General features: G+C 39.3%; 1 protein-coding gene and 2 non-coding genes across 3 annotated transcripts; 2 read left to right on the plus strand and 1 right to left on the minus strand.

The window, feature by feature from the left end:
- Positions 1 to 426: 426 nt before the first annotated feature.
- On the plus strand, positions 427 to 20,080 carry il12rb2l (interleukin 12 receptor, beta 2a, like). Its single transcript, XM_023270820.3, has 15 exons — positions 427 to 552; positions 887 to 985; positions 6,063 to 6,210; positions 6,330 to 6,478; positions 9,230 to 9,372; positions 9,532 to 9,676; positions 9,780 to 9,856; positions 9,943 to 10,183; positions 12,564 to 12,758; positions 12,986 to 13,090; positions 13,215 to 13,349; positions 15,797 to 15,952; positions 16,116 to 16,191; positions 17,905 to 18,010; positions 18,152 to 20,080. The coding sequence occupies exons 2-15, from the start codon at positions 913 to 915 to the stop codon at positions 18,485 to 18,487; spliced, it is 2,085 nt and encodes a 694-aa protein (XP_023126588.1). The 5' UTR covers positions 427 to 552; positions 887 to 912; the 3' UTR covers positions 18,488 to 20,080.
- Positions 3,583 to 3,654, minus strand: trnag-ucc (transfer RNA glycine (anticodon UCC)). Its single transcript has one exon. It is a non-coding gene; the product is annotated as a tRNA-Gly (tRNA).
- On the plus strand, positions 11,908 to 11,980 carry trnag-ucc (transfer RNA glycine (anticodon UCC)). The gene has a single exon. It is a non-coding gene; the product is annotated as a tRNA-Gly (tRNA).
- Positions 20,081 to 20,336: the final 256 nt, after the last annotated feature.

Consider the following 20,336-nt stretch of genomic DNA (forward strand, 5'->3'; position numbering starts at 1 on the left):
GGGGTAGTAATACAAACATTACAGTTCCTTTAAAAGTATAAAAAATAGCTTAAAATGTAAATGGAATGATATAGAAAAGCATGCTTTTTGAGGAATAGCTGGAAAATGAAAAATAGAAAGTTTTCATTTTAAAGATATTGCGAGAAAACGACCTCGCCGACTCATTTTTCACCCACTGATGCATCTAAGGGTTAAGAAAGTCAGTAAATGTACTCTACTATCTTTATTTTTTACTTTTTTCTCATACGTTTTCCTGTAATGATAATAAAAACAACAGTAAAAAAAGAAAACACGTGTTCTTTCTGTAAAAAAAATTAAAAGGGACAAGGTGTCACATGCAGGTTTTTGAAGCAGGAAGTTGTGCCCTGCTGTTGTGGTTCAGATGTGTACGTGCGTGTTCGTAGTGTGCGTGCTCGCTCACGTCATCGGCAATTCCAGAAAGGGGCGGGGCCAGCCGGTTAACTGGAAGCACAATTTAACTTCACAACTAGCAAACTGAGTTCATACCGCCGCACAATGCACAGCTGGCGTCTCTGTGTGTCTCGAAATGAGGTAAATAATTCACACTTAAGTGCAATTTATTATTACATACAATTTAGAACGGTTTTCTATAGTTTGAGGCACATTCTCGTACCATTTATTCGGACCGTTATCGCGTTAGAGCGCTTTCGTGCGCTAAGCTAGCTTTTGTCATCGTTATTAGCTTAATTTAATGTCAGTTCATCCAGCAGGAAATGTGTTTCTGGCAGATAAACTGTCTAGCCCGCCGTTTTTTTAATCAAGTGTGAGGATGCAGCGACTCCACATGTTGGTTGCTGCATTTACCGTTTTAAAAACACCAAAAAGAGGGTTTAGGATTTATCAAGTGTATTTGTGTTTTTCACAGGCACTAGAGCCCTGGGTCCAAATGTGATGGCCACACCTAAGATATGGTGGCTGCTGTCCATCCTGCTGGCCACTTCGTCCAACTGTTGTGCTGCAACAGGTAGGCTCTGAAATGACGCTTAGCTCAGGTGTTCCTGTTCTTCTTTGCATCCACTCACAGTCCACTAAACTCTACCTATTTGGTAATATTTTGCATGTGAAGCACCTCATATGTTCTAAAGAATACATTATCCAAGAGCAGATCAAGTATGTTGAAGCTCCATTGTCACATTTAATACCACACTGCATGCAAATGCTGTCTAAAAGTTAATAATAATGATAAATTTAATAATAACATTTGTTTGTCATGCACTTTTCATTTCAGAAAAATTTCAAAGTGCCATGTTAAAGATATAATAGGATGAAAACAAAACACACTGAAATAAAAATGAAAAAAAAAATTCAGGGACATGTTTAATTAAAAGGTTTGTTAAAAAGAAAGGTCTTTAGGCCTTTTTTAAAATAGACATCCACTGCCTGTGGAGCTCTCAGGTGGTTAGGGAGGGAGTTCCAGATGTGAGGGGCAGGTGAGTAGAAGGCCTCCCATGGTCCGGAGCTTGGTTCTGGGGGACGGAGGAGGTCACAGTTATTCTTGCGGAGGTTTCGTGTGGATGAACGCACCGATGGGTGAGGAAAGCGATTTTGTCCTGAGTTCTGAAGGAGACAGGGATCCAGTGGAGTGAGTGGAGGATGGGTGTGATGTGGTCTTGCTTCTCATCAGGATCCTAGCAGCGCGGTTTTGAATGTATTGGAGCTTTTGCAGGCTCTTGCTAGGGATCCCGATGAGAAGCGTGTTGCAGTAGTCCAGCCTGGAGGAGACAAAGACGTGGACGAGTTTCTCTCCGTCAGAAAGGGTAAGGGTGGGACAGAGTTGGTAATATTTTTGAGGTGGAAAAACGAAGACTTGCACTGATGTTTGATGTGGTTGTTGAATGTCAGGTGAGGGTCCAGTCTCACACCGAGGTTGGTAAGTGCGGATTAGATGGGAATGTCTTGTCTGGAAAAGGTGATGGTGGTTATGCAGTCTTCTTCATCCCTTTACCACTTTAGTTCTTTTTTTTGTCTTTTCTGAGAGCTTTCTGCTCCGTTTCCCAATCTGCTTTTTTGTCTTTTGCGATGCATCTCTGCTAAGTTAATAATATTCTTGTAACTACTAGATAATAAAGGACCTAAATTATTTGTTCTACTGCTACAAAACTACTCTCCATGCTGATAAATAGAGTTTTGCTTAGGGTAAACACATTACATCAAGCTCAACGTGTTTTGAAAACCCGTCACATGCCTGTAAACTGGCCGTATATGATTTTGCGTCATTCTATATATTAAAGGGGAAGTGGTCACGAAGGAAGGGTGCAGTCATTTGGACCCAAACTGCTCAGAGTGTTCATTTCCTGTTAGCTTTACTGGCATTCTGCTTTCCTGAAACGTCTTGTGTGCAGGTATTGAAGTGATTGGTGCTAAACGTGTTCAGGCTTACGAGAAGTGGGTGTAGGTGACAGGCTTGTGATGAATTCAGAAAAAGATTACAAACAGCAATGTACATGTTTTTTTTAATGTGGTTGAGAACAGTCTTCTGTGTGTTGCTTTCTAGCTTCTTTTTCATCTTCACCCTCAACAACCGACTTCCTCTTTTCTTTGTGTCTCCTTTATTACAACACTTAAAACAACCATTAATATTAAGAAGTATGAAGTAAGCAGTAAAATTACCCAGAAGTGATAGGAAATCAGTTCTGTGTTATTTGATTTCCTCGGGCCAATTGTCTTTTCATTTTCCTGCGTACATCTTTGGTGGTTTTTTTTGTGACTCATATCCTCTCAGTTTCTCACAATGGATCACTGCCTTTGTTTATTTTCACCCGTGAATCACACATTTTGCCACTGGCCACATTTCTTCTTGTGAAATTAACCGTTGGATCTGTAGCCTTGCTCCAAATGATTCAGTGGATATTTAAAGCTGCTTGATCAAGGTGTCGATGAGATAATAGACCTCGTGCAAGAAGCAAATTCTCTTTTGTGCAGTTAAGTTGCTTGTTTCAGCCTGATGTATACCTTTCTGAGATTTTATCAGCAGCAAACTGAAACCCCTAAGATTGCCCTATTAGGCTTCCTGTTCTGCAGAACCTTAAGTCTGCCAGAAATCAGCAGAGAGAAAGTTTAGCTGTGTGACCACGTCGGTGTTTAGGATGTTTTATAAACGGTCGCTAGCAAGAACAGGAAGAGACAAAATGTGACAATGCTTTACATGAAAATGCTGAAAAAAAACATCTTAAACAAAGCAGTCTTTCTAATATGAGAGGTTGTTAAGGGGACATGACAATCACAGAGGTATTAATAAAGAGAATATTATAGAAAACGTGAGAATATACATTTTGCTTTCATATATGTACACCACCGTTTAAAAGTTTGGGATCATCCAGACAATTTCATGTTTTCCATGTGCTAACATAACTGCACAAGGGTTTTCTAATCATCAATGATCCTTTCAACACCATTAGCTAACACAATGTAGCATTAGAACACAGGAGTGATGGTTGCTGGAAATGTTCCTCTGTACCCCTATGGAGATATTCCATTAAAAATCAGTTGTTTCCAGCTAGAATAGTCATTTACCACATCAACAGATGCTTTATTAATCCCAAGGGAAATTCAAGAAAGTTCTGCATTGGCCAGGAATCGAACCCAGATCAACTGCTTGGAAGGCAGCTATGCTAACCACTATACCACCAACGCACGTCTAGACTGGATTTCTGATTCATTTAATGTTACCATCATTGAAAAAAAAGCTTTTCATTTAAAGATGAGGACATTTCTAAGAGATTCTAAACTTTTGAACGGTACTGTAACAACAACTTCATTAAGTTTTGACAACCTGAAGTATAAAACTCTATTTTTATCATGACAGCACAGGGGCCATTTTCACACATTGCTTTATCTTATCAGTAAGACTTGTGCAGCAGCAGCTAAAAACGAAACTAGTGTATTACATTAGATTTAAAAAAAGCTAAAACATTAAATAGAGACGCAAAAAAAAAATGCAGGTTTCATTAACAGATGTTTCAGTTGATTTGATTAAATCAATTTTTTTGACAGGGAAATTCTACATTTTATAAGAGATATATAATGCATTGATTGCAATGAAATTGGCTTTGTGAATGTTTTCCATTTGTGATCTTCAACAGAACACTAAAAAAACCGTCAAACAAACATTTCAGCACCGGAAACTGCATTTTTCTAGCATCTGGCAGAGAGATGTGTAAACCGTTATCTCAGATGGTCTTGGATTGTTTCAGCTGAACTGATCCTGACTAGCTCAGCTGTGATCTAAGTATGACTGTTAAACGTTATAGTTCTGCAAAACACAGAGACACTGAGGCTCATTACGTGCATCATCCATCAGTGTAAAGTAAGTTTTTGGAAGTTACACATCTTTTGGATATTTTCTAATCTCTCTCTGACTTAGAAGCTGCTTCTGTTTCTAAAATACTTTGTGATTTACTCTCAGACTCCTAAGTTAGGACTGGCACACCCCTATTTTTGAAGTTATTAGTGTCTTCTAATTCAGGGGTGTTAAACATGCGGCCCGCGAGCCAAAACCTGCCCACCAGAGGGTCCAATCCGGCCCGTGGGACAACTTTGTAAAGTGTAAAAATTAAGTGCAGATTATAAATTTGTAAAACTATAAATTTAAAACAATTTCTAGACCATGACTAGTCGTTTTGATCATAAAATACTATTAATATTTTGTCCCTTTTATGTCTGACTTTTGTCGTTTGTCTCATGTTTTGTAGCTTTGTTTCTTTTTTGTCGCTTTGTGTTTCCTTTTTGTCTCACGTGTTTTTTATCTTATTTTTGTCATTTGTGTTTTGCTTTTTCCCTCCTTAGTGTATCATTTTGTTGTTTTGTGGTTTTTGTCTCACATATGTTGTTTGTCTACTTTTTTGTCATTTTGTTTCCTGCTTGTCATTTTTATCATTTATCCATTTTATTGTCACTTTGTAACTTTTTTGTCTAATTGTTTATCTCTTTTTTGCTGTTTCATGTCGTTTGTCTCATTTTTTGTCATTTTGTTCCTCGTTTGTCGGTGTCTTATTTTTGTAATATTTTGTCTTGTTTTTTGTCTTTTTTTGTCTGACTTTTGTCGTTTTGATCATAAAGTGAAATACTGCATCATTCAGTTCCAGATACCTGAGACTAAATGTTTTATGTCTTTGTAGATAAACTGTGATCTGTAAGTTCTAATGTGTAAATGATAAACTGAGGCTGAATGTTGTTGAAATTGAACTTGTTTTTCTTGAGAAATTTAAGATTGTTTATGATGTTTTGTAAAAAGATAATTCCTGAACACTTTCAGAATGTACTTTTTGTACTAAGACAAAGGAAAGATTTGGATTTGTGGTTATTTATAGGTTACTATGCTGTGATTTTACTGGTCTGAATCACTTGAGATCAAACTGGGCTGAAGAGTGTGGACCTGAACTAAAATGTTTCCAGCTAGAATAGTCATTTACCACATTAAGAATGTCTAGACTGGATTTATCATTCATTTAATGTTATCTTCATGGAAAAAAAAGTTTTTCTTTTTTCTTTCAAAAATAAGGACATATATAAGTGACCCCAAACTTTTGAACGGTAGTGTAAATGAATTACATTTGCTCTCCATTTGTTAAAGTTGCTCTATAATAGTTGAAGTTCCTCTATATTAGTTAAAATTGCTCTATTACAGTTAAAGTTGCTCTATATTATTTAAAGTTGCTACAAATTAGCTAAAGTTGCTCCATATTAGTTAAAGTTGTTCTAAATGAGTTAAAGTTGACCTACACTACCATTCAAAAGTTTGGAGTCATCCAGACAATACCATGTTTTCCATGAAAACCCCCACTTTTATTCATGTGCTGACATAACTGCACAAGGGTTTTCTAATCATCCATCAGAAAACATGAGACTTGACAGACTCTTGTATGTGCGCCGCTGTTCATATGAGGTGTTCATGCATGATTCTCAGCATCCATGTTAGCTTTCTTAATGGTGAATGCTGTGTGCTTTCTTGAAAATGCATGGGATTGTCCCACATGAGTCTTGAAGTGCTACTAACATGTACTCACTTTTGTTTTTATCTCTTCCTCTTTGTGTTTTTCCAGGTCCCCCTGCTCGTCCCTCTAATCTTCAGTGCTACAGACAGTGTTATAGGACAGGGTGTTCAATGAACATACAGTGTATGTGGGATCCAAAGCCAGACCCTAAAATCCCCACTAACTATAGCCTGCACTGGCAGCCAGCAAACAGCGAGTAAACAGACATATTCCTCTTAATCATTTGACAACTTTTAACTTTAGGCTTCAGAATTTGTTGACTCCTTTTCTTTTATCTTGTCTTTTTTTTTTGTCCTGACTTGTCTTCTCTTCCAGGGATGGGCATCCCACCAATGGGACCGATTTAAGTAGCGTTATTCCTCGTGACCGCTTCAACCATGGAGAACTTCGTGTTTGGGTCCAGGCTAAGAACCAGCATGGTTCCGCCAATTCTGACCCGCTTGACTTCAGCACAGAAGATATCAGTGAGTGAACCCTGCCCTTCCTCTGATGAATAAAAACAAAAGCACTGTCAACAGTAATAACTAGAAAAGCACTCAGAGAGCACAGTACTCCTCCAAGGCTGTCCATTCCCCCATATGGCATTGTCAGAAATGCAGCATTTATTTTTTTTAAATGCAGCATTTGTGTATTAGTTATTGATGATCAGAAATTATGACAGCATAGAATCTGTCCATTTAATATAGGTGTACCCACAAACAGAAGGACTGCTGAGCACAGGCGTGTATTCTGCATGTGTACGTTATGTACGGATACCTAATCATGACCTAAATATGTAGCGGGCGGCGGGAATTGATGGGACTCAGAAACACCCCCACAATTTAATCAATTGTTCCTTGGATCATTTCTGACGGGTAAGTCCTGATAATGCAATACAATACAAGAACTTTATTTATCCCCGAAGGGAAATTCAATCGTCTGGAAGTCTCATCTGTTTACTTTAGAATTATACAGTCTAATTGCTGATGGTATGAAAGATTTTCTAAATCTTTCTGTCCTGCAGTGCAGGGATAGGTGTCGTCCACCACCGATGTTTCGTTGCTCACTGAGGCAGATATGAAGTGGATGATCCATGTTTGTCAGAATGGCCTCCATCTTGCTCAGTGCCCGTCTCTCCACCTCATCCTCCAAAAAGTTCAATCTGATTCCAACCACAGATCCAGCTTTGTAAATGAGTTTGTTCAAACACCTTGCATCCTTGTTTTTTATACTGCCTCCCCAGCAGACTGCAGCATAAAACAGAACACTTGCTACCACAGACTGATAAAACATCTGCAGCATCTTACTGCAGATGTCTAATGATCGAAGTCTTCTGAGGCTAAAAAGTCGGCTCTGGCCCTTTTTGTAGATGAAGTCTATGTTTTTAGACCAGTCCAACTTGTTATCAAGGTGGACACCTAAATATTTATATGATGTCACCACCTCGATGTCCACACCACAGGTGTTCACTGGCTGAAAAGGGGTTTGGATCTGCGTAAATCTATGATCACTTCCTGTGACTTTGAGGCGTTGAGTAGCAGGCAGTTTTTGTGACTCCAGTCACTGAAGGCACTAATCAGATCCCTGTATTCAGCTTCATGTCCATCAAGTCCTCAGCGGTGGATTTGTAGTAGGATCGTAATGATATGATCCCCAGCAGGCAGCTGACGTAGCGTTCAGTTGTTGTCATAGTTACAGTGACGCCGTGACGCCATCTCGCAGTGACATAGAGATCTTAACAAATTCGTAGATCCAGACTATAAGCTGCATCACTGCCAAAATCTAATCACTTGGTCCTTGTGTCATTTCTGACCTTCCCTGAAAATTTCATCTGAATCCGTTAGTCCGTTTTTGACTAATGTTGCTGACAGACAGACAGACAGACAGACAGACAGACGCCAATCGTCACATAACTCCGCTGCGTTCCTTGGCAGAGTAGTAACAGAAGTTTCTGATCCTTCTTTGAAAATTAGATACAATCCCTAACCTCATAATCTCCCAGCAAAAAACACAGTTGATCACATTTTGCCATTATCCCCACATTGCAAACATCTAATCTCTGGCCTATATAGCAGTATAGATAAATGAGTTCCTCACTCACTTCAGGATATCAGGAGACTTTGGGAAAGTGACCTTGGCAGAGAAATGACAACTAATAAATGGGAGGCAGTGCTTAAACTAATAAATACCTCCTCCCCCTGTGCTAAGCACCGCCTGATGCAGCTTAAGATTGTGTTGAGGGTGCATTTGACCAGGGCAAGGCTGGTGAACATATTCCCTAACACAGATCCTTCATGTGCTCGAGTGTGTCGAGTCCAACGTGCAGATCACTTACATATGTTTTGGTCCTGACCAAGACTTAATACATTTTGGTCTAGCATTTTTGGTGCATATATGAAGATGTTTCAAATAGATGTCACTCCCAATCCCATGTGTGCCTTATTTGGATATAGCCAGGAGATTTCTTTACTTAAAGAAAATACTCAGGTAGTAATAGCATTCACCTCCTTAATAGCCTGGCGTCTCATACTTCTTTCCTGGAAAGAGCAGGCACCTCCCAGCTTCACTAGATGGATTAGAGAAACCATGCATTTTCTAAAACTTGAAAAGTAGAATACACCCTGAAAGGCTCTTTGCACAATTTCAGGAAGACTTGGACCTCTTTTTTAGAATTCTACGACAGCTTACAAGTCCCACTGAATAGAGATGGGAAGAGGAGAGACAACTTTAGATACTGTAAACAAAATACTGTGGCAGCAGTTCTATGTTTTATATTCTCCGAAATGTATTACAATAAAGTTAATGGAAAATTCAATAAAAACTGTTAAATGAAAATTAGATGTAAGATATTTGAGTGGGGCTGCATGGTTAGCACTGTCGCCTGGCAGCAAGATTGTCCCTGATTTGTGTCCCGTTCTGGGCCTGGGATCTTTTGCATGCATGCAGTTTGCATGTTCTCCCTGTGCATGTGTGGGTTTTCTCCGGGTTCTCCGGCTTCCTCCCACAGTCCAAAAACATGCTGAGGTTAACTGGTAGGTGTGGATATGAGTGTGATTGTTCGTCTGTGTGTAGCCCTGTGATAGGCTGTTACCTGTCCAGGTGTCCCCTGCTTTCACCCTAAGTCAGCTGGGATAGACTCCAGCCCCTGTGACCCTAATGAGTGATTATAGATAATGGATTGATGGACATTTGAGTGATTTACATGGAAAAACAATCTTTTTGTCTTGCCTCTCTAGTTAAGCCACAACCTCCTAGTGTCACATCAAGTCATCAGGAGCCATTGGAGATTCACTGGAGCACCACCTGTGGTCAGCTGCAGCTGTCTATCGGATCCTGTGATGTCCGATATCGCACTGAAGAGGACCAAGTCTGGTTTGGGGTCAGTTTGGTTTTGTCTCTTCAGTGTAGTGAGATACAGTGACAGTCCTGATGAGCTAGTGAACGAATGAATACAAATTATGAATAAAAAACATAACTGAGCAAGAACAGGTGTTGATCATTGAATTCATACTCAATCTTGTAATTCTCTTCAACACAGAATGTGACTGGATTGCACCTATGCAACTATGCATTCCCGGACGCCCAGCCTGACACAGTCTATGAATTTCAAGTCCGTTGCGCCTGTAACACGGGCTTAAAGAGTGACTGGAGTGCAATTCTGAGAATTATAAATGCAGAGTCAGGTGAGTCATCATTTGTCATGTTTGAAAGTTTGCAGAAGAATTTCGAAAAAGCTGAGAAATGTTCCCCTCTATTCATACTATGACTTCTTCTTACGTTGTTTAGTCCCAGTTGGAGAGGTGGATGTATGGAGTGACTGTGGGATATCCCCCACAAGTCTTAACTGTTTTCTGACATGGAAGGTATGTTAGGAATGAATGCAGTAAATCTGTCTCACTCTACGCAGATTCACCCCTCACTGTTATCTCCTTCTTGTTATCCACTCTAGAAACTTTCAATCTCTCCGGCGCGTAGACTTATTCTGGGATATAAAGTCAGAATTTTGTACAACAATGGCACCGAGTTGCTGAAGAATGTGTCCACAGCTGAACCGAGCAGCCAGTTTATGCGTGATGACAAAAAATGGTGCCTGGACTTCCCTCTAAAGGACGTTTCTTCAGTCGCTGTATCCGCCTACAACGCTCTGGGTGCCACAGTGCCTTCTTCTCTAGCTGTGCCAAAAACAGCAGGTATCAGTTCCTCAGACTGCCTTAAAACTATGGAAAACCTTTCATCAGGGGCCTTTTTTCACAAAACATCCCCACGTTAAAAGTAGCTCCCAACTGGTTCATTTAGACCAGGAGTGTCAAACTCATTTTAGTTCAGGTCCACATTCAGCCCAATTTGAAGTGATCCAGACCAGTAAAATCACAGCATAGTAACCTATAAATAACCACAACTCCAAATCTTTCCTTTGTCTTAGTGCAAAAAAGTACATTCTGAAAGTGTTCACTCTTCAGGAATTATCTTATTACAAAACATCATAAACAATCTTAAATTTCTTAAGAAAAACAAGTTCAATTTCAACAACATTCAGCCTCAGTTTATCATTTACACATTAGAACTTACAGATCACAGTTTATCTACAAAGACATAAAACATTTAGTCTCAGGTATCTGGAACTGAATGATGCAGTATTTCACTTTATGATCAAAACGACAAAAGTCAGACAAAAAAAGACAAAAAACAAGACAAAATATTACAAAAATGAGACAAAAAGACAAACGAGGAACAAAATGACAAAAAATGAGACAAACGACATGAAACAGCAAAAAAGAGATAAACAATTAGACAAAAAAGTTACAAAGTGACAATAAAATGGATAAATGATAAAAATGACAAGCAGGAAACAAAATGACAAAAAAGTAGACAAACAACATATGTGAGACAAAAACCACAAAACAACAAAATGATACACTAAGGAGGGAAAAAGCAAAACACAAATGACAAAAATAAGATAAAAAACACGTGAGACAAAAAGGAAACACAAAGCGACAAAAAAGAAACAAAGCTACAAAACATGAGACAAACGACAAAAGTCAGACATAAAAGGGACAAAATATTAATAGTATTTTATGATCAAAACGACTAGTCATGGTCTAGAAATTGTTTTAAATTTATAGTTTTACAAATTTATAATCTGCACTTAATTTTTACACTTTACAAAGTCGTCCCACGGGCCGGATTGGACCCTCTGGTGGGCAGGTTTTGGCTCGCGGGCCGCATGTTTAACACCCCTGAATTAGAAGACACTAATAACTTCAAAAATAGGGGTGTGCCAGTCCTAACTTAGGAGTCTGAGAGTAAATCACAAAGTATTTTAGAAACAGAAGCAGCTTCTAAGTCAGAGAGAGATTAGAAAATATCCAAAAGATGTGTAACTTCCAAAAACTTACTTTACACTGATGGATGATGCACGTAATGAGCCTCAGTGTCTCTGTGTTTTGCAGAACTATAACGTTTAACAGTCATACTTAGATCACAGCTGAGCTAGTCAGGATCAGTTCAGCTGAAACAATCCAAGACCATCTGAGATAACGGTTTACACATCTCTCTGCCAGATGCTAGAAAAATGCAGTTTCCGGTGCTGAAATGTTTGTTTGACGGTTTTTTTAGTGTTCTGTTGAAGATCACAAATGGAAAACATTCACAAAGCCAATTTCATTGCAATCAATGCATTATATATCTCTTATAAAATGTAGAATTTCCCTGTCAAAAAAATTGATTTGTTTAATCAAATCAACTGAAACAAAAAATAGAGTTTTATACTTCAGGTTGTCAAAACTTAATGAAGTTGTTGTTACAGTACCGTTCAAAAGTTTAGAATCTCTTAGAAATGTCCTCATCTTTAAACGAAAAGCTTTTTTTTTCAATGATGGTAACATTAAATGAATCAGAAATCCAGTCTAGACATGCGTTGGTGGTATAGTGGTGAGCATAGCTGCCTTCCAAGCAGTTTGACCCGGGTTCAATTCCTGGCCAATGCAGAACTTTCTTGAATTTCCCTTGGGATTAATAAAGTATCTGTTAATGTGGTAAATGACTATTCTAGCTGGAAACAACTGATTTTTAATGGAATATCTCCATAGGGGTACAGAGGAACATTTCCAGCAACCATCACTCCTGTGTTCTAATGCTACATTGTGTTAGCTAATGGTGTTGAAAGGCTCATTGATGATTAGAAAACCCTTGTGCAGTTATTTTCGCACATGAAAAGAAGTGGGAGTTTTCATGGAAAACGTGAAATTGTCTGGGTGACCCCAAACTCTTAAACGGTGGTGTAGATATGTAGACTACAGATTCTTGGTCAAGTTTACCGAGAATCTACAGTCTACTAGCCTGAACTTTACCAAGAATTTACAGTCTACAAGCTTGAGCTTTACCAAGAATCTACAGTCTGGAGGTCTGAAATTTACCAAGCATCTACAGTCTACTTTTCTGAACTTCACCAAGAATCTACAGTCTGCTAGCTTGAACTTTACCAAGACCCCAAACTTTTGAATGGTAGTGTATGTATTTTCCTTTTCCTGTGACTCAGCATGTCTAACAAAATGTTTGTCTCTTGTAAAGGTAAAGAACGAAATGATCAACTGATTCACCTCAACATGAACCAAGAGAACCTCACTGTGTCCTGGGATCTACCCTCTCCGTTCCCTGACAACCTGAAGGAATACGTGGTGCAATATAAACAAGCTGGGTGTTCTCCTGGCCGAGGGTTTGATTGGATCAAAGTGAACAATAGCCAGAGGGTAGCATTTTTTAAAGGTCAGTTTGACTCAGATGCATCACATAGCAGCAAAATATTTAAAATGCTGAATTTAGGTGTCAAAGGACGTTAATTTAAAGAAACCTAATGATCACCATAAATGATTATTGTTTGAACTTGAATAGTAAATTCTTGAAAATCATTTCCTGGAATAAAATCTGTTTTAATTTGAGGTTGGTTACCTTCAGAGTGGATATTTTACCCTGGTGTTTGTCTCCACCTACAGGTCAATTTAAAAATTTTACAGCATACCAAGTGTTACTGTTCTCAGTGTCAAACAACCTCCAAGTCCGTCTGCTTGCATCAGTGATTGGATATTCTACTCAAACCAGTCAGTGTTTCTGCATTGTTTTTATGCCATCCTTTAAAATACAGTTCTGTGCTCACTTTGACCTCTAATCGTATTAGGTGGAAGATAAACTTGTCGTCCTTGTGTCTCTTTCTGTCTCAAACAGCTCCCTCTGCAGTGCCTGTGTTTGAGGTGACTTCTATTGGTACCACTGATGTGACTCTGTCTTGGGAGCCTGTTCCCATCTCCAAGCAGAACGGGCTGATCTTGTTCTACCAAATAGGACTAGATGGACAAAAAGGTACACAGCAACAATATTCTGTATTGTATAGTAGATTACAGTCATTTCTAGGAAGCATAGAAAATAGAAATAGCCCAGTAGCAAAGATTTTGCTTTGCAACTAGTGAAGAAATAAATCTGTGTCTATTTGGGTAAAAATAATGAAAGTCACTACATATTTTAGAATCAATCCTGTGAATCTCTGCTAAATGATAACATCGGAGTAAAAGCACCAATGTTGCCAGGTCCATTTATTATGAGCGACTCCGGACTTGTTTTTCTGCAAAGTTGCTTGAAAATCTCATCAGTCGCTTTCAAGTCTTTGGGCTGGTTTCTAAAGTGTAGTCGCTTATTTGGGATTGTTTTGCTGCCCGTATGAACCCCTCCTGATGCTCTCCCAGTTCTCCACAATAAAGCAAAACACATCAGTTTGTCCTTTTCCAGGACCCGTCCACTCCTCTGTTTCTCGGTTACCGCCCCCACCCACAACTCACAAACATACACAACAACCTGAGAGTGTCAGAGAGAGACAGAATCAAGATCTTTATTGTCATTATGCAATCAGTTTTCACCAGTCACATCAGGAACTTTCTGTTGGTAGTACCGGCTTAAAAGTCAACATTAAAAGATGTGGGCAGTAAAACATACAGTGCATTAAAAATAGTAAAAATACATTAAAAATAAGAAAATATCTGCAACAGACTGAATGAAGTGCAGCAGTGCAAGGTGCACTTTCAGTTCCATCTCCTCTCAGGCTTTTAAAGTGAGGTTGTACAGAGTTTACAGCTCTGGGGAAGAAGCTGTCCCTCAGTCTGTTGGTTGGAGTTCTAGTAGACCTGAATCTCCTTCCTGAGGACAAAGGCACAAACGGGTTGTTACCAGGGTGGGTTGAATCTGCCTTTCTCTGGAGGTGACCAGCATAAACAGAGTCCAAGTTTGGTATAGGGCATCCCACAATCCCCTGAGCTGTCTGTACCACCCTGGCCAAGTCCTTCAGCTGCCATACCAGACCACCGTACGAGACAGAGAATGCTCTCTGGTGGTTCTAGAGAAGTTTGTCTGCAGCCAAGAATTGAGTCCAACCCGTCTGAGCCACCTGAAAAATAAAGTCTTTGCTGGGCTTTCGTGACCAGGTGAGAGGCTTTCAGGGTCCATGTGAGGTCAGTGGTGATGTGGATGTTATCAACTTGCTCTACGTCCTCTCCATGTATGAGAAGAGGAGCATGGGCCGTCTTCCTGGATCTCCTGTAGTCCACAATGACCTCCTTGGTTTTTCTGGTATTCAGGACCAGGTTCTGTGAACATCACTCGGTCAGGTGCTGGATCTCCTGCCTGTAGTGGGTCTCATTGTCTGATAAAGACCCACCACAGTGGTGTCATCTGCAAACTTCATGATGGTGACCATGACAGTGACAATGAGCAGGAAAAAGTGGGGGAAATATGGCAAAAAACATAATAAAGGGTGGGAGAAAGAGAATGCATTGAAAAACTGGATCTGACCTCAGGTGGGAGATAACTTGAAGGCGTTCTGCTGATTTTGTGAATGTGAGATTCGTGCTCACCGTGCAGATTTAATGCGACATGTTGGCACCGAAAAGCACAGGAAAACTCTGCACCTTTCTCGTCCATGAGGCTTACTGACAATGGTTTCACTGCTACAAAATAAATGAGCTAAAGATAGCCACTTCCACAGCCTGTCACACGTCTGTCAGAGCTGTGGATCATCCTGGTGAATTAGTTGGATCTGCCTCCACTGACAAAGAAGTCAAAATACACTGTTGAAAGTGTTTATGTTGACTACATTTACTGTCAGTTTACTGCAAACAAATAAATGTACATATTTATTCTGTTGTCAAGAGACGTCTCAGTTTAGCTGTTGGACTTTTTTCTGGGCTTGTTTCCATTGAGCTGGTTGTTCGTTTCTATCGCCAGATCTGGCAGCACTGACTTCTACCCCAGAGTGGGAATAGTAAGCAAGAAGTCTCAACAGTCTCAGCTGCAAAGCAAAAAGTATGTAGTGTGGTGTAGCAGTGATGAATACAGAAAATAACCTCACTCTTGGTGTGCATGTAGTGCAGACAACTGTATGCATGTATGAATGCAAAAATATGAATTGGGCATTTGAATTTGAATTAAACATGCTACTAAACCATGTGTCCTTATGCAAATAAAATACTAGGCTGTAGTGTAGCAGTAGTAGTGTAATAGTGTCAGATTAAGCTGGCTGGCTGGAGTGTAAACCTTTGTCTTGCTGACCAGTTGATGGATGATTGTCTATCTGTCTAACTAGATATAAGAAAGAAATACATAATCATAATAATTAGCGAGATAATGACTGATTTCTTACCTTGAGATGCTTGATAAGTACGGGCCCTGCCCTTTTAATATGGTAGTAGCTAATTTAGTTGTCGTGTTGCCAGCTGGTCTTTGAATGCGCCACCTAACTCCAAACAATACGTCTCTTCTAGTGTACAACGTAAGTGCATCTCCACAGCATGAAAAGATGACTTTTAAGCTGCAAGATCTTCGTCCAGGCCAGAATTACGAGGTGTGGATCAAAGCTGTGACCGTGGCTGGGCCTGGAGAAAGTGTCTCCACAAGGTTCAAAACAAAGAGTGAAAACGGTACAACATCGTATCTCAGCTTTTCCTTATTTCTGCTGCTGAATATAATGAGCTTAGTTACAAGTATTTCTTAAAAGTGTGTATGAGTGGATGAACCTGATTTTTCACATTGAAATATTAACGAATTACACTCTGGCTTCCTTTTTCTCTTTTTTGTTTTCAGGACAATTAACGGCAATCACGGTAGGACTTGTTCTGCCGGTGGTATTCTTCATATCCCTTGCTGTTTTTTTACTCTGGTAAGATCATCACATTAAACTTTCTTTTGACCTCATTATACCTTTGAAGCGCTTTTCTTCCATCTTTGTCTGAATCACAGGTGTGGTAAATCACAATTGTTTTTGTCCTAATTGTTATTATCCATTTTCAAAAAATGTGGATAACACTGGAAATGCCTTTACCAGCAAAAAAAATGCTCTGTCTGCTAAAACTATGTGCATAGATGTGCATAGAATAAAGATGAAAAGTTCAAATTCTCACTAATCTCTTTTAATAAAATGTTGGTGTGAACATTAATAACAGGAATCCATTCATTTACAAGAAAAGCACTCAGAGGGCACAGTCCTCCTCCAAGGCTGCTCATTCCCACATGGCATTGTCAGAAATGCAGCATTTTTCATTTTATTTTTTTTAGAAATGCAACATTTGTTCATTAGTTACTGATGATCAGAAATCATGGCTATATAGAATGTGCCCATGTAGTATAGATGTACCCACAAACAAAATGACCTTGCATTGAGCACAGGTGTGTGTTATGCATGTGTACGTTATGTACGGATACCGAATTACATGACCTAAATATGGAGTGGGTGGCGGGAATTGATGGGACTCAGAAACACCCCGAGCTTAGATTTAAGATTGTACAAAAACGTACAAATTTTTAATGCTGCTGGCATCACTAATAATCGTTTTCTCTACCAAGATGCTTATGTGTTGTCATAACAATCATAATTACTTCCTGTATTTCAGAATTTATCATGCTTTTCCTTCAAACACGCACCATATAAACCCAAAGTCCTGGTTTGTTCACTCTTTACTCATGTTTGTATAGCAAGGATCAAATAAGTCAAAGTAAAAGACAGATGCATGAATCTACTCATTTCTAAACTATTATTCACTGCTGTGATGCTTTAAAATGTATGTAAATGATTATTATTACAGTCAGTTTATCAGGTTTCTCAAAAATTACAACATGAAAAATAAAAATAAAAGCACTCGGAAAGCGCAGTACTCCACCAAGGCTGCTCAATCGTATGATTTCTGACGGATGAAATCTTTCAAGAGTTTGTGGTCCCTGGTAGCTCAACTGGTTGAGTGGGCCACTAATGAACAGAGGTTATAGTCCCCGATGCAGAGACCTAGGTTCGATTCCAGCTCACAGCCCTTTGCTGCAGGTCTTACCCCCATTCTTCTCCCTACTTTCCTGTCTGTCTCTCTACTAACCTTTTCAATAAATAAAAATTTGTGGTCCTATTTGTAGTAGGATCGCAATCATGTGCTCGTCAGCAGGCAGCTGATGCAGCGTTCACTTGTTGTCATGGTTACAGTGATGCCGTGCCGCTATCTCACAATGGTACAGAAATCTTTAACAAATCCGGGGATCCAGACTATAAGCTGCATCACTGCCAAAATCTAATCACTTGTGTCATTTCTGACCTTCCCGGAAAATTTCATCCACATATAGTAATCTGTTTTTGAGTAATGTTGCTAACAGACAGACAAACAGGCAGACAGGCAGACAGACAGACAGACAGACAAACAAACCAACGCCACTTGTCACATAACTCCGCTGCGTTCCTTGGTGGAGTAATAAAAAGATGTGAAATTCAAATTCTCACCAATCTTTTTCTATAAAATGTTGGTGAACTTTAAAAATAGGAATACATTCATATAGGAGTGTTGTGATTTTGCATAAAATATTATGTCTCATGACTTTTTTGTCTCTCTGCCAGTGTTTGTCAAAGAGAAAACAAAGTGTGTCCACTGATGTCTCGATGTCTCTATGACAAAGTACCAGATCCTGGAAATAGTCACATCTTCAGTCATCTGAAGCACCAGGTGAGACGGGCTGAAATACTTGATCTTTTTCTCCTCCAGGGTTTATACTGATTGTTGATCTTGAGTGATGCAGATTTTTGTTGCCATGTATTGTAAAATTGCTCATGAAAGATCTTGGTTCTGTGTGTGGTCCTGCTGTAGTTTAATGAGCCCATGGGTTGGATCTGCATTCCCACTGAGCCACAACCCAAGATCTCTCTGTTGGAAGTCGTGGAAAAGACGCCCGAGGCCTCTGATGGATTAACCAAGCTGGTGGTGAGAGATGGGTGCTCACAGATGAACGGTGATGAGAAGGAGGATGCTGTCACAGAAGAGTCTGACAGGACAGACCACAGGTATGGAAAAGAGGCGTACAGCAAAATGGTCGACTCTGACGAGGAGAAGGATGATTGCTGGAGCTCCTTGGAGGAAGAGGACGTTCCGTCAGGTTACGAAAGACATTTTATGCCAACTGCTGTGGAAATAGGGGAGTTTTGATGTTTTCTCCACATCAGATCGTGGACATTCTCCTCAGATGTTTGTTATCTTTTTTATTGTGCAGAAGTTTTTCAGTGTGAAAATGTGATTTTAGATGATTACCTTCAGGGAAGCTTCTCTATGAAGGACCTTGTAGGGTGCACTCAGGTCTCTGGAAAGATTCATCAGCTAAAGCTACTGACAGTCAGCCAGTCTCCCTCTTTCTGTCTGGAATTCTGACTTTTGCGTTTGTTTGTTTTAGTATTTGGTTGACCTACATTCCATTTGAATCAGAGTCACCTCATGGTGTAAACTTTCAGGTTTTGTTCCTTTTCCTATTTCAGTTGAAGTCTACTCATGTGTAGTTCCTCATTTTTGTCTCATATGGATGGATACTGGATACTTTACTGGATGTGCAATAAACTGTAACTGTTTTATCATCCACACATTAATCCAGACTGGAGACCCAAATAGTATGCAGTATAGAAGAGCCCGACAAACCATCCAACATTCATGCTGAGGCTTAGCGCTTGCTATTTTAGAACCACTGAATGTAAATGTCGTGATATCAGGTGCTATTTCAAATTATCCTCATGCATACTTTTTAAAAATGTATATTTTTGCACCTTATAGTTTTTTGCATAAGTAAAGTGTGCATTGAACATTTGTACACTTGGCGTATGTGATAAAATAAATGACTACACGGCCTTGCCAGAGTGAACAGTGTGAAGTCCATCCTGTTATATGTGCAGATCAGCAGAAATGTAACAGTAATGGTGCATATTGAATTATTTACTAGACAATCAGCGTTGAAATATTTTTAAGAGATACATTCTCATAAAAGACCTGCTGATCAGCCTAAGCTGCAATAATAAGGACTTGATCATTTGAGCATCTTTTGAGGTAAAGACCACACAGTTCCAACAAAGTTAACCATATTAATTTTTGGACGGGTTTATCATTTATTTTATCATATTTATTTTAGTAAGTTGGAAACCATTTGAGTATCTTTTATAGAAATGCATAAATATGCACGACTGGACAGACTGGTGAGGACAGCTGGCTCAGTGGTGGGAACAGAGCTGGACTCTGGTTTCAGCAGCAGAGAGAAGATTCTCTCCATCCTGGACAACACCCAGCATCCTCTGCACAGGACTGTGATCAGGCTGAGGAGGGTGTTCAGCTCCAGGCTGCTGTCTCAGACCTGCTCCACTAACAGGAACTCTTTGGTCCCCATCAGACTGTACAACTCATCACTGAGTGGTCAGTGTGGCTCACATTAGAACTGATCCAGTGTGACTGTGGAATGTTTATGCACCTCACGTAGTTTACGACAACTGTCTTCCTAACTACCTGTCAAAGTCACTTTAAATCACTTTCAATAACGGTGCCTTGAAAGGTGTAAATACTGTTCATTGACTTTTAATACAATTAGTGTTCCTATAGATTTTAAAATTAGAAGTGTTTTGTTTAAAGTACAGCAAGTCTTTTAGTATATACTAACTTTTAATGTTAATGTTACTAACCTGCCTGTTTTTTTGTTATTATTGTTGTTGTATGTAAGCTGCTGAATACTTTGAGTTTCCCTCGGGATTAATAAAGTATCTATCTGTCTGTCTGTCTGTCTGTCTGTCTGTCTGTCTGTCTGTCTGTCTGTCTGTCTGTCTGTCTATCTATCTATCTATCTATCTATCTATCTATCTATCTATCTATCTATCTATCTATCTATCTATCTATCTATCTATCTGCACCCATATATTTTCTTTGACTTTATTATTGTTTTGTAAAGTGACTTTATTTTTGTAATTTTCACTCTGAGTTTTTATATTACCTGTTATTTTAAAAATTGGGATATGAAAAAAAAGCGAAG

This window comes from Amphiprion ocellaris, chromosome 19 (genome assembly GCF_022539595.1).
Source record: "Amphiprion ocellaris isolate individual 3 ecotype Okinawa chromosome 19, ASM2253959v1, whole genome shotgun sequence".
NCBI lineage: Eukaryota > Metazoa > Chordata > Actinopteri > Pomacentridae > Amphiprion > Amphiprion ocellaris.